Source organism: Aphelocoma coerulescens, chromosome 9, assembly GCF_041296385.1.
Source record: "Aphelocoma coerulescens isolate FSJ_1873_10779 chromosome 9, UR_Acoe_1.0, whole genome shotgun sequence".
Taxonomy (NCBI): Eukaryota; Metazoa; Chordata; class Aves; order Passeriformes; family Corvidae; genus Aphelocoma; species Aphelocoma coerulescens.
Window position 1 is genome coordinate 9800930 of NC_091023.1, and position 15707 is coordinate 9816636.

The window sequence follows — 15707 nt, forward strand, 5'->3', positions numbered from 1 at the left end:
TTAAGAAGCCAGTATCCAAGCAGAGGAAATGTGTTAATGTACTCGCGCTTATCTGAACATTACCTTTCTTGGGGAATGGGAAAGCGACCAAGTCTGTTATTGGCAGGAGAGAGAGCTGTTTATAAGAAGCCGCTGGTTGGAAAACTTCCACACACTGCTGCCCAAATGCTAATGATTCAAAAGATGCAACTCGAGCACAAACATCTGAACTCAGAGTGTAGCACAAGTACATCTTGAGGAAATTAGACTAAAATGTCAGTGTACATGAAAGTGCAATCATTTCACAAAAAAGAGACTGCAAAGGACTCAAAAGGTCCTTTATTCCACAGTGCAGGATCAGAGACACTCAAGCCCCTTCCTTTAACAATGTTTGTCTACCATATTAAAATCAAGTCAAATAAACACTGTCAGCAATCTATTGCCATTATCACCTGTAAAGCAGGTAAAGCTGGTAACAGTCCTGAAGAGACTTCTCAGCCTCTCCCTCCTAGAAACTCACAGGCACCACCTCTTCTGAGTAACCTGCCAGCATTCAATCAGAACAAGCAAACAGCAATTCTGATTGTTTTCTGATTAACATGTAACTTTATACAAAATGTTATCCGCCCCCTTCTAGTCATGTAGTTCAAAGGGAAGTGCAACATCCCATTCCTAGGGGGAAGGAACAACCCCATGCATTAATGCCTGCTGGGGCCAAATGGCTGGAGAGCAGATTTGGCAGAAAAGAACCCGAGGCTCTTGGTGGACATCAAGTTGATGACAAACCAATGGGCCCTCGAGGCAAGGAAGATTAATGGTATCCTAGGCTGCATTTGGAAGAGTTGCCAGCAGGCCAAGAGCTGGCACTGCTCAGCACTGTGCTCTACTCAGCACTGAAAAGACACATGTAGAGCACTGTGCCCAATTCTGGGTTCCCCAGTATAAGAGAGATGTGAACATACTGGAGACAGTCCAGTGAAGGGCCACAAATGACCCTCTGGAGTCAGCCTCTAGAGCAACCCTGCAGGGATCAAACCAGTGTATGTAAAATCCAAAGGAAGGGTGTACTGGAAAGGGAGCAAGCCTGTGCAGTGGTGCCCAGTGACAGGACCAGATACAACGGGCACAAACACAGGAGATTCCTCATGAACATCATGAGAACTTTGTTGTTGAGTGGGTGACCAAGTACTGGCACAGGTTGCCCAGGGAGGCTGCAGAGTCTCCATTCTTGGAGATATTCCAAAGTCATCTGGATACAGTCCTGAGCAACCAGTTCTAGGTGACCCTGCTTGAGTAGCGGGGAGGACACCATGACCTCATGAAGTGCCTTCCAACCTCAACCAGTGGGTGATCGGGTGATACACATTACAGCTGTAGGCTGAGGAAGCCGGAAAACCAAGGCTTCCTGAGTAAACATGATCTTTTCAAACTGCCTGTACCAGTCTTCCAATGGAAATGCATTGTAGGATAACAAAGGTGAGCAACAAAATACTTGTGGTCACCAGTAGAACCTGGCATTTGTTCCCTAGCTTACACCAACTACAGTCAAAAAACAACACTAAAACTCCGAGATGCAGGAACATCCAACATACCTGCTGCTTGAAATCCATATTACTTTACAGAGAAATAAATGCTTTGGGGTATAATTTCCATTCTATTTACTTTAACTTTTACAACAGTTTCCTCTGAACACAACTTCATTCCACATTCTTGTCAGTTTTTTTATCTTGTCACCATTTTGCCCTTAACACTACAGAGCTTGCTCCTCTTATATAACCATGCTTGAAATGCTGTGAATTGCAAGGAAAAATTACAGGAGTAAGCTGCTAAGAGCCTGCTGAACTCTTGATCGTTTACACCAGATTAAAGTAGCTATTTAGTTTTCTTAACAAGAGGTGGTTAAAAAAGAAGTGAAAAAGAGGTAAATAAACGTCCTACAGAGTGTCAGTAGGAGTATCCACCAGCAACAGCGACACACAAACCAGTACTCTCAAGACTAGTGACCAGACACAGCTTCTCATCCTTGCAGAAGAAATTTCTAGAAAAGTTCTATAAAGTTCCCACAAAGATCTCAGACCAAACAGCTATTGTTAAATCTCAGAAGTTTTAACAGATTGTCAACACACTTGCAGGACATTTTTACTGTCAAAAAGGTTGCAAACACTACTACTCAGTTTTTCTACTGCATAGCTGCAGAGTGTTTATCACGATTCTACACATTAGCAGGTGAAACACGTCAATCTGAAAGTGATTACTGCAGAACAAGGCTTCTCAAAGTTTTCAAAGAAAGCAACATCTGCCTCATTCCTTTCCATGACATCCTTCACAGGTCTAATACCACAGAGCACTGGGACAAGAACCAACTGAAATTATAGAATACAAGTGTTTATGTTCTCTACCTTGAAGGAAGTGAGTGGATACCAACAATTAAAGTTAGTTAGCAGTGCTGGGAGTAACACTTGCACCTAATAATTGCAACCTATTCTCACTCCCCCATTTCCTATCCCTCAGCAGAAAAAACAAGGGTCTGACAGCTGTCATCTAAAACTGCCACCACAGGGTGCAGTTCAAGAGGCAAAGGAGATTGTCACCAACAGTCTTCCCTTCCACTGCAAGACAGGATATTCATCAAGATGGTATTAAGTAGTCTGTTACACAATAACTCAGTATCCTTAGCCTTTATCCCTCATTCTGGATGAAGTTTGGCTGAGGTCACCCAGAGAAGGGCAAGAGCAGCACACTTCCTGCCTCAGAACCTAATCACTATTTGAATTTTTATAAATCCTTTGAATATTGTTAATTTAAAAGACAAGAATTTACAATGACAGAGATATATTGTCTAGCATTTGCTCCAAGAATATCTCTGGAAAATGGCATATGGAACTACATTTTTTTTTCAACTACAGAATAGATAAAATATACTCCTATTAATGTCAAATGGAGAGCTCAATATCCACACTTTTCTGAGTTCTGAAGTTTTCCTCACTATGCAATGATGAGTGTATCTGGAAGAGGATGCATGGGCTACACACACTCTCCCACAAAAAAAAAAAAAATCAACTGATCTCTGAACAACCAAAACCACCACACACAAAATTGCACAAAGTTCCTCAACAGTGTTATCTGAACAGGTTGATGTGACACACCAAAAACATGACTGGAAGCTAAGAGAAGGAGCATGAAGAAAGTAAGGGGCACCCTGTCTCACTGCTCTTCTCCTGAATCTGGGCTATTAATCTTAGGACACCTGTCAAGAGTCACAGGGAAATCATAGAAATGTGCTACCAAAACTGTCCTAATAAGTAGGACACCTTTTGCTCCTAGGTGACCTTTAGCAACAATCAAAGATGACAATAGAGTATTATCCACATCTCCTAAGGAGTGTCAGGAAATGCCCATTACACTATTATACTCCCTCAGAGGGTGTGTGTGGTGGGAGGAATCAATGCCTATAGCTTGCTTATGACATCTGCCAGTTGTCATTTACAAGATTAAATACTGACACAATTTTTAATATCTGTGTTTTGTTCTTCACTCTTCCATTGATATTCAAGCATTGCCCTTGTTTGGGTGGACAAATCCTACAATAAACTTCTCCAGATTCCTCCTGCAGGGAAGATTCACAGCCTGCACCATGTTCCATTCCAGGCTCAGAAAATGAGCTGAATAACCAGTGCTGAGTGAAATCCTCTAAAGGCCAAGGGAAGAATCAACTCTAGTCTCACCCTCAGAAAGGCTTGAGCCTCTGCAGGCAGGGCTCCATGACAATACTTAATCAGTAATAAAAATGCAGGAACTGCGATACCCCACCTCTCCTTCCCAGGCTTTACTCAGCAGAAACAAGCAGAACATGCAATTAAATCAAAGAGGAGTCCTCCTCAACTGAAACATCCAAGAGCTTCAGGCAAAACCCCTTCCTTCTCCACTTTGCCTGAATGGGTTCGGCAGCACTGAAAAGCTGTTCTGCCAGCACGGGCTAGATGGGTTAAGTAGCCTAAAAGTGATTGCTCCTTAAGAGAAGAAGCCACCTCCCACACAATGATTGACAGCTTTGGTTTACCTCCAAGGCAGTGTCTCAGAGCATGCTAGTCTCTTCACGAAAAAAGTGCTACTTTGGGGTAGAAGCTTGAAGAGGAAAGGGGGTTGGCTGCTTGGTTTTAAGCTTTACAGCAAAATGTAATACGCTCCAAGAACTTCCTTTAATAGTAAATCCCAGGGAAATAGATTTGTTTCTTCTCTCAAAATCTAACATTTGCCTGCATAGTAGCTAGGCCTAACAGGAGTTTCACTGCACTACAGCAACATTTAACAGCCTATATGAAAAGTTTAAAACAAGTCTTTAATAGAAAATGTAATACTGCAGCAACAGTTTTGACATGTTTAGGCAATTGAACAAAATTAAGGATCAGATACTCATTTATCTTTCGTATTTTAGGAACCAATTCAGAAGAATGAGACTAATCTTGAACTGCCAACATAGCTCTCTTACTCTAGATTTCAACTTTCCTTTAACACAGTTTGTTTTTCCCAAATTTTTGCCCTTCCTTTAGTCCTGCAAATCTATGGAACATAAAATGCTGAAGGAAAGGGGGAAAAAATTAGAAAAACGACTCTTCCCAAACACCTGCTTCATCTGAACTAAGACTATGAACTTTGTAAATTTGAGCAGCCATCACTTACCAGATAAACACAAGGCAAAAGATAAATAAAGCTTTTGTTTCATTTCTTTTAAAAAATGCAAAAAACAGAGACACTCTGAAGAGGCAAACAAACTGAAACACAAAGTTACACGGTAGTGGTTCTGTGAACAGAGACAACTTTCCTCTTACAGACCTTTACATACTTTCCCAACACTATCCCATACTAATGAGAAACTACAAACTATGTTATACTCCCCAAAAGTCAACTTATGAGTTCACTTTGCAATTTATGATGTTCAACTTACAAAATGCACCTTCAATCACTCTATTAATACAGATAAAAAGAACTCTCATTAATACAGACAAAAGCAGAATATTACTTGTCTGAGTGGGCCAATGAAAAATGAATGCTGGCTCACCAATCTCATTTTTCATCCACTTACTGGTATATATGGATTCACCCAGAGCAGTCTTCAAGGTTCTCTATAAAAACTGCATCAGTTGGTTAAGTAAAAACTTAACCAACTGATAATCAAAGTTGGTACCATCTTCATCTGTGATCACTCACACAAAGCTTAACTCTGTCTTTTCCACACTCATCTGCCTTCTACTTACTTCCCACAAGACCCAATGCTTGAAATAAACATATGCTTAATTCAGCAAGGATTAATGGATGTTGTCCTCCAACAGGACTGGATACTGAGGAAAAGCAAAGAAAACACAGCAAAATTAAGTTCTTTTCAACATAAACTTTCTAAGATGCTACTATTTACACTAAAGACTTTATTCTACAGTTGCATGCTTTGCCCAAAGAGGATAGCAGAATAGTGTTTAATTAAAATACAGAAATCCAAGTTTTCATAACATCTTTTCTTTTTCCCCAGCATGTGCAGACAAATCTAAATGCCTTTCAAATATCAAAAGGCATTAGCTGTAAATGAGTAAATCTCCCCTACCACGATGCAAGCTTCTGCCCACCTGACATCACATTATGAAACTTGTTTTTAAAAAAGTTCTATTTAAAAGAAAACAATTAATTGGTTTTGTTCAAGCTTCTAGAAGAACTGAACTGATAAGAGGCTAAATCTAGGAAATTCTAGCTCAAAAGATAGTTGACGCTGATATAGAATGGAAGTGCTTATACAGCCAAAAGAGTGACATTGTCTGTATTATGAACCAAGGCTCTTTCAAAAACATTCAGTGATATTTCTACAGTGCTCATTACTACAGCACCTGAAAATGGAGGAGGACTATAAAACACCTGCAATGAAACGACTGATTTCCCAAGAGCACTTCACACTAACAAGGGTAAAGAAGAACTGTCTATACTGCTGTATATATACTATATACTGCTGTATACTGTCTATACTCTTACTTCTTTGGAAACTCAGAGCTGAAGTCCAGATTTAAGTTCACAGTTCACAAACTCTGATCTTTCACTTTTAGCTTTGCAAATTAACAGAAGCATTTTCAGACCTGAAGTAAGTTTTTGACTCATTTTAGTAGATGTACTGTCACCTATGGTGCAAATAATGTGGGGAAAAAAAGTGTATTGCGTCAGGATTGCTTAACTCAAGAAAAACCCATTCTGAATGAAACAGAGGAAGAAATGTAAGGATTTGACAGGAAAGATCTGTCTACTTCCTCTGTCCTACCCAAAAGAATAAAAATTATAATCAATATTTTGAAGACTAATGAGAAGTTCAGAGTCCTCTTGACTCACTTTAGAAGTAGTAATCCTAAAACAACTTTCCTCAAATTAAAGCTACAGAAAAAAAATAAAAAGGCTTGTGTAACAGGAGGAAATATGTTCCTGAAAGAAATACAATAGCTTTGTTTCTATGTTTAACAAAGTTGGTGTTAAAACAAAATATCTGAACCTAATTAGAACAACAGAATATGGAACAAAGAAAAGCTGGATTTCTGGGAGTGAATCATCTCTCTCACATGTCAGTAGGACTCTGGAGGTCTAAAAAGTGTGGGGAGGGACAGGTACAGCTCAGCTGTGTGTCTGTGGCTGTCAAATAGGCTCTTGGCAAAGGTGAAATGATAAGACAGTGCAAACAGTGGCACAAAGTTTTATACGTTACTGGGCATGCCTTTTCCCGTTTACAAACAGGGCCAAATCCTAAAAATTTCATTCAAGTAATTTAGCATTGCACTGCAATTAAAGCTTGTAAGAGCCAAGGACAAGCTTTTCAAAACCTGAGAACTGTGTGACTTTGAGCAAACTACACAAAGTATACTTGCCTGCAAATTTCCTCAAAGCAGCTTATTCGAGATAAGAAGCCATGTGCAGGCTCTTACACTGCAGGAGAAGTAAGGTGGCTCATTCCTCTTCCACTGGAGTTACTTCCAATTTACTAAGACTTAAGAGCAAAAAGGGAAGTTGTTTGCTTACGTATAACCTAACAAGATTTGCTAGCAAAGACTGAAGATCGCTGGAAATCTCAAATTTCAATGGGATTTAGGTCCCTGACTCTCTTCACTTCCTTTTACAGCAGTGTGGGACCTCAGCATTGCAGGTAATGTGCAGCAGATTGTCTTGACAACAGGTCACTGTCAGCAGAAGCAGCACCTTTATACCCCAGATCATTCCTAACCCTAAACTAATAGAAATACTGTTTTTAACCTAGCCAAAATAGATTAAAACTTTGATTCAGTATGTGATCATGTGTCGATTTAGTTTTAAGACCATCACCCAACAAACACTATAAAGCAGAAATAAAAAGTCTTAATTTAATAAGGGATTAAATTAATTAGGTTTTTTTGGCACATCTTTTGTACTGATGACTTGTACAATATTAACATTATAATAACCTTAAAAAAGTAACAGAGATGCTGCATGCCTCAATCCCAGTTAAGAAGTGTCAAAGGAAAGCAATGCTGGTCTGCACATCCATACTTTCTGTGGAGGCACCAAGTCTCCTCAGAGGTATCATTTATACAAGTGAAAAAATCTATTAGTTCATTAACTTTCCAGCTTTGATGACCTGAATCCAGAAAGCTTCCCTGAACCACAAATAGCCCATTCCTCGCCTACTCAACACTGAAGGCAAATCCCACAAGAATTGTTTCTGGTTTTTTTTTTTCAATTAACCTACAAGTTGCTCAGTATTTTACAATTGTTCAAAAATCAACACTATTTAAAGAGGAAATCTGTGAAATACACACCAGCTCATACAGATTGTAGACACATTTCCTGTAATCCTTTTAAAACAAGGAACACAATGAACGATGAGGGAGATGAAGGAAGAAAGGGAGATGGTGGAGCTGAAGGACCTTGAGAGGTTTTGGGGGCTTGATGATAACTACTCCTCCATAATAACAGCAGCAGAACAATTTGAGAACTTGCATAGGAATTGAAAGACAAAATTTGATGGTGAACAGAGGCCAATACAGGATGATTCTTTTTTCCCCCTCAGATTACTTCAGGTAGGAGAAGGAAGATACAATTAATAAATCTCTTACAAATTTACAGATAATCAATACCCCTGTGTCCTGGCAATAACCTCTCTCCGGGGAATTTCTGTACCACACGGTGCATACACCATGATCAGATGCACAGATCAGCAGTGCCTGGAAGACTTAAGACTAACACTGAAATGATTGCAAGAGAAAAAAATTCACAGGTATACAGAAAATTAAATTCATGTATATAATATAAACTAATAGGTCCACTCAGATGCTATCAACAGTTTAAAAACAAAAGTAGTGTGGAAGTAAACTGTTTATTTTAACAGTGATTCTTCACATACAAAATGTAGAGAAACAGACATGCACACCCTACGCTCAGACCACATGTAGTCTAGGAAATTAATGTTATGAATTTATTACATAAGCTTGTCTAATTTTATATCATTCACATGTATAATGTAAGTTATTGCATTAGTTTATATTTATTCTCATTAGCATTAAACAAAAATTGGCATTTCCACAAATGCACCTCATTCATAACCATAAACCAATAAAGCAAGTTATCTGCTCACATTTTGCATAGTAATATACCTTACTTAAACTACAAGCAAGACAGCTTCAGCTCTCAAGCACTGATTTTATACACAGCTAATTAAAGAATTGAGGCCACTCCACTGCAAACACCATCCAAACATAAATGTTTATTACAGTGTTGTCCTCCTTGCAGTACTCAGGTAAAATGTCAAAAAAGTCAATACGGAAGTTCTTTTGTTAAGCCATCTAACAGTATTTACTTATGCTGAGATGCCAGTACTTGTACCCCCAGAAAAGAAACATCAGTAATTAAAGAATTCTACCAGCTTTAGCTGACCTTCAGAAAAATAAAATAATCATGAGATTAAAAGTATGCTCGGCCGTACTGGAGTTTTCTACAATGCTACTTTCCTGCTCTGTGTTTCCACAAAACCTGACTCAGAATGAAAAGCATGACCTTACTTCTCAAGAGCTAGTTTTCCACTTGTACGGCTACTAGAAATCAAAGATAACATCCAGTGAACATATGTACAAGGTCAAGAACCTATTTTAGACTGTAACACAATCACTGTGTTTTATGAATGGACTCAATCAAACTATCTTAAGAAAAATCTGTTCCAGTCTATCACAAAATGTTTTCACCACATACAGAGACACTGACACTGCACATCAGTGGTGGTGATGAAAATTTAAAAGCACCTGCACTCAGACCATCTGCCCTACAGATCAAAGCCTAAGACTTCAGAATACCTGTTTGAAATTCTGAAAAATGAGGTCACTTATGCTGTATATAACTGTCCAGAATAGATTAAAATGAACATTTTGAAAAATTTTACTCTTTTATAGAAAAAAGCCTATTTTTATGTTTCATACTACCATTACAATTATTCATGCAGAATATCAAAAATTCTTCATCAGTTTTATAGCCACTCTCATAAAGTTCTTTTACCTACCACTACCAGGGAAAACTAGTAATTCCTGCTTATTATTATACAAGTAAAATTCCTGTGCATTACTATACAAGTCAAGTGAAGGGATGGAGACACCTAATGAAGCCATTTGAAAAAGCTCAGATTGAATTAGCCAGTATAAAAATCCTAACAGAACACTTTAGCTTTAGCCTTGTCATCCTGTGCAAAATCAAGCAAATTTCAAATACAGCAAGATTCATCAATGGCACTGCTCCTTCCAGTGCCATGCAGAGGCACTGGCTCAAAACTCTAATGATGATTGCTCAGAATTTAAGACCAATTTAGCAAGGAAAAACAAGAAAATTTGCAACTGAAACCTGAGCGTCTACAGAACTGAGGAATGCTAACAAGATTAGGTTAGGCAAAAACTAAAAGATAATATGTACGTTGTGTTACAAAAAAACCAACCAAATAAAAAAACACAACTAACTACTTAGACTACCCTGGAATGAGTGCTGTCACCTCTTAAAAATTCTAAATATATTATTAGGACATTCAGTTTGCTCACAGCACTTCATTAAAGAAAAAAATAATGTGAAAACTAGAAGGACTTCATAAGATTACACGTCCAGTAAATAGCAAGTATTTCCTTATTTTTCTTAATTTGCAACAAAAAAACTTCCTTTGAATAAGACAAACAGTGTTTTAGTTTTTTGGTCTGTTTTGTTTCTAGTTTTTAAGCCTACCAAAATTTCAGTTGTGAATATGAACTTACGACTGCAAATGCTACATTGGTTAAGCTAAGATGCTCTCGTAAATGTCTGAGAATATAAAGTAATCAAGATTCACAAGCCAAGCATGTAAAACATGGAGTTAACCAGGTGATCTTGCAGCACATGGTATGTTCACATTATTTTAGTCAGAGATGAAAAAACCTGCAGTAAACCACCCCCCAATTCCACTCTTTTCCCACCTTCCATGCCTCCCCATGCTCTCCCCAACACTCAGGCTCCGAGGGTTATAAGTGCAGCAGATCCTCACATACTGCTTACATAACCTGAATGCTTCAAAATTTAACCACACTTCAGTATTTTTTGTTGGGGTTATCTGCTCTAAGATGCTCAAGATGGACAAAATTTACACCAACTTCTGGATCTGATAGATCTACACATTGCAGGCTGAAGTATAAATTTAACAAACTTCATCTCAATTTGCATCATCAATTCCCCAAGACTCAAACCACAGAAGCAGTTGGTGCTCCTTGAAAAAAAAAGCCTTCTGCCTACACAAAACTTAGAACAAGTGGCTGTTAGAGCGAGGAGAAAGGAGTGCTGGCAGTGAAAAGATGAGTCTTAATATTTTCTCATGGAAGAGCTGGAGTTATTTACTTCTGAGTTTATATAACGTTCCTTGAGGAAGAAGTAACATCAATTGATAAACAGCTGAAAGAAACAAAAGGCTGTCTGTCTTTCTGCAGAAGATTGAACAAAATGAGAATTTTCTTAGGCACTAGTATTTCAAATAAAATTAGTCAGTGAAGCTTATATATTTTTTTAAGACTTGTTCTATATTGCAAGTGCAGGTGTGGAACCTCCTAAATGCTGTGAAGAATTCATAATATAACTATGTAACACTGATCCACCAAAATAGTTCTGAGAACTGGCAAAACATTACTTTGTAGCACTGCTGTAGAGAAGAAAGACACCTCTGCAGGAAAGGAAAATTATGGAAAGCATTCAAAAAACCCCCTCCAACTGTAATGATCAAACCCAATAACCTACACTGGGTCATGCTGGTTTTCAGAAAGATCTGTTCAATCTTATGGTGACACCCGCATTGAGAGAAGAATGAGCTCTTGCAAAAAAGTTCATTCAACAATGCTTAATGTTACTTGTTTTTGAATTTTGAAAATTAATTCCCCAAATGCTTTGTGAATTCTCACAATCTGTTTATTTCTGTAAGAAAGGTGCATTTTTTTTATTAGGTATAACTTTTCCATCAAAACACATTTAAGGCTACAGTTTTCCACTGGCTAGCCAGTCACAGCAAAACAGCTCAAATATACTTGCAGGAAACATAATTTATACATTCTAGATCTCCCTTACAGAAATCACATCTCTGCAAAAGTTTTAAGTGCAAATCTACCATTTTTGGCACCACTTTTCACAGATGAACTAAAGCATCTTAAAATCAGATTTGCTGCAAATTTGTTTGAGAGCTTTGAAAGTATTCCTGTAGCCAGCAGTAATGGGCTCACTCAGAGTTAAGGAGTGAGAACCAATTTGAGAGCACCTTTAAACCAGGGAAAGAAACAACCCCCAACACTTCTTCAAAAGAGGTGCAATTAATTCACGTTCTGTAGTTGTATCAAACCTGCATTTTCATATGATGCACATGTATTCAGTAGACTACTGCACTCTTCCAAATAATTTAAAAAGCCCAACTTACTAACTACAGTCAACTTACATCATGGACAATTACTTGACATTTCTGAAATTAGGTTATTTTTAGCATCCATATTCATATCTGTTGCAGTGTGTATGAATTTGAAACAACAAAGTTTGAAGATTGCTTAAGAAAAAGGAACCTTCTGTTTCTCAAAAGCTCTCTTCCACTGCTCCATCTCTGGCTTTAACATCACCCTGAATGCTCTCTGGATAGACCTTACATAAATATGGAAGAGCTATATTTTATGGAGGTGTTAAAAGTACCAGAATACTGAAAGTAGCACACTGGAAGTCTTCTAGGGTGGTACATAAGGATAACTGCACAAGCTTAACCTCATGAGTTTGCTTTCCTGAATATACAACAAACTCTCTTAGAAATTTATTTCTATTATTCTTCCCAGGTCTGAAAGATGCTCAAGTCTGAAGCCTCGGAGAATGTATCCTCATCTGGACTACTTCTGATGCAAAGTTTATCTTTAAGTCACGATGAACAAGAGAACACAAGAAAGTTCTTTTTAGTAAGGCAGTTTATAAATGAGGAAAAGAAATACTTTTTTACTATTGTGAAAAGAAAAACTGGTTAAACATACAGAAAGCCATTTTCCTCAGTTACTTTTGATTACTGTACAACTCACTTCAGCAAAACAGTGTACCCCATGTCATTGCCATTGAGGTACGAAAAAGTCCATCACAGCACATACCAGGAGCTAGCAAATCTTAATGGATACTTGGGATGATAGATAATCTGGCACCAATTACAAGAATAATAAAAAAGAAATCTAGAATAAAACAAATTCCTAAGCATTAAGATCTCCAGGTAGAAGATTGGTGCTTGTCCAGTGTTTTGGTCCATTTCTACTAAATTTTTCTTAAGGTAGAAAAGGCAGTCTTAATCGATGCTTGGCAAATTACTATTTCTCCCTTCCTTTAGCTATTACAACACATAATAACAGAAGTATGAAATGCATTATAAAAATGTAAAATATTAAAAAAACAGAACCTACTTGGAGGAAGTTATGTTAATATTGCTATGCTCCAGGAACACAACCACTCCAATTTGGCTATTTCTAGCCTAATGTAATAGTAAATAGCTACCTCCATGCAAGAAGCAAACTAATCTAAAACAGGAAGACCTCCTGAGGAAACATGATCAATAAGAAGACAAATTGAAGCAGCCTACAAAATCACCTCTGGAAGCACTCTTAATTGAAAGCTGAAGAGCAGAATCACCACATTTGGGACAAAAGAGTGAGGATCCATAGCTGCTGCATGAGTACTACATTTTCTAAATATAGACTCTACCCCCCACAAAAATGACACAAATAATGCTACTGCAGTCACTAGCACCAAGTTATTTCCTGAACCAAGCTTTACAACCACTTAGGCCTACACAAAATGTGTGTTCAGATTTTTACATCAACTACAGCTGCTGACTTCTGCAATTAAGAAAGGGTAACTCCTCCTAACCTCTCAACAAAGTACATGCTTCTTTTCTATAAACACTTTATCAACAGGATTGTCAACAAAATGTCTTAGGTAAAAAAAAAAAACCTATGAGGGAACACCTGGAAAGTTATTATCAACAGATGTCCCCAAACAGTTGTAGGCCTTGATGACTTGCGACTTACTGAGTTATTTTAGGGAGAAGACACTTTGTTTTTCACATTTTAACCTAGATATTCTTTAAGCAACTGAAAGGAAAGACAATACTAGTTAAAATAGTTTTAAAAAAACTTGACAATATTTAACTTTACGTAAGAACAGGGCTCCATTAGAGCATTTCTCACCCCCCGAAAAACAAATTTCACATACAGAAGAGGTGAAAAATACAAACTTAAGTTTATCCCATTGTTAAGTCTGCCTTTATTGTCTGACCCATAGCTACATGTTCACAGTTGGAACACATGAATCTGTTTATCAAATTAAAAGACTGCTATCTTTGGTGCAGTTTGTTACAAAACATGCACATTGCTTTTGTCATGGCTTATTTTTGTACAGGTTTTCCTACTACTTGTTAGTAAAACCGTGGCCACATTGCAGCAAGTCTTCTCCTTTATTTCTATAATCCAATACTGATACTCAAAAAAGGCTTTTTAAAGAAATAAATGAAATCTGGAGATGAAAAAACCTATCATCAGCTAAAATCCCTAATTTCATAGTCCACATTTTTCTTTTTGTTTTTACCACTAAATGCAACTGTCAATGATTAAAAGTAGAGGAAAGAGTAAAACAGTATAACCCAGACTGCTGTAAAGTTGTCTGCTCAGAATATAAAGAACCTTCTAATTTCATCAGTAAGAGATTGGATGAAGCAAATATATTGATATATGCCTTGCCAGTGAAATGAGGTAAACAGGTATGTCCAGTTCCTCTATAAAGGCACAGCACATTAGTTCTACACCACCGCCTACTGGGATCAGACGTAGCATCGAAAAGTTAACAGTAAACCCTAAAAGCCAACGCTAAGCCTTAAAAGCCAGAGACTCAACTAAGTATCTTCTCTTTAACATATACACCGCTGAACACACACACACTCTTCCCTGGTCATCCTCCGGCAGACTGAACCTTTCCTATTCCTCTCGTTCCCCAACGCCATTACTCGTGCTGTAGTTGTTATTCTGTTGTAAGCTTTAATTGAACCGACTGTCAAAACACAGCAGCGTTATGGCACTTTAAATTAGTAATGTGGCTCCTTCCCTTCTGTAACTCAAAGGGAAGGCACGCTCACGACTCTATCGAACCTGCAGCAAAGTTACCTATGCCTACATGTTTATAGTAACACCTCCTGAACAGCTGGCATTGTGCCACCTACATTTTATAATCATACTACTCATAGCCTCTTCTACGGAGCGGAGAGAGAAATTCAGCAAGAGGAAACTCTGCAGAAGACATAAATAAACACTCCCCCCCCACACCTTCCGGGGCTAACTAATTTTGTTAATGAAGGCGCATAAGCTTCGGCTCTCTCTTTGAGGCCTTTTCCTTGAAAACAAAGAAATCAGCCCCCACTGCCCCCCTCCCCAGTGCCGTGCGCGGATCTTCATAATTGATTTGTTTGACTGATGAGGGAGGCGATAATCGCGGGGACCACTTCCTCCGCCTCCCACTCGCCGTGCAGCACAGAGCACCGCTTCCCTAAGGAGCAGCTCCCGCACGCTCCCCCGCCCCGCACGGCGCAGGGGGTGCCCGAGACCGGCTGACAGCTCCCCCCGCCCCGCTGGCACCCGCGGCCGCCCCTGCCCGCGCCCCGCGGCCCCGGCGCACACCGCGGCCCACAGGGCGCCGGGGCCTGCGGAGGCCGCTCGGCCCGGCCCAGGCCCGGTACTCACGGGGAAGGCGCGGATCCGCATCTTGGTGTCCTTCCGGCTGCCCGTCCCCTTGCTCAGGTTCGACATCTTCGGGCCCGGCGGCGCCTCCGGCGCGGGGCGGCAGAGCCGGGGGACGCGCGGCGGGGCGGCAGACCCCGGAACGCGGCCGGGGGAGGCCGCTGGCGACCTTCGCTGCGAGTGCGGCCCCCGGGGGGCGCGGAGGGCTCGGGGGCCGGGCCGACCGGGCCGGGCCAGGCAGGAGAGGCGGCGGCGCGGGCCCCTCGCTCCGCTGGCGGCGCTTCCTTCAGCCTCCGCCGCGATGGCGGACAAACATCACTCACTGCGCAGGGCCGGGCGCCCCCCCTTCCCTTCTCTTCCTTCCCTTGCTCTCCTTCCCTTCCTTCCCTCCCCTCCCACCGCCCGGCACACTCGGATCCGGCCGCGGTGGGGCGGGGGCGGCGGGAGGGCCGG

General features: G+C 39.9%; 1 protein-coding gene across 1 annotated transcript in view; it reads right to left on the reverse strand.

Annotated features, from left to right (window-relative positions):
• The window catches only part of CUL3 (cullin 3), a 56096-nt gene extending 40389 nt beyond the window's left edge, over positions 1–15707 (reverse strand). The window contains exon 1 of the mRNA XM_069023932.1: positions 15258–15707. Within this exon, the coding sequence (XP_068880033.1) occupies positions 15258–15323 (66 nt within the window). The 5' untranslated portion in view covers positions 15324–15707. The remainder of the gene's footprint in view (positions 1–15257) is intronic.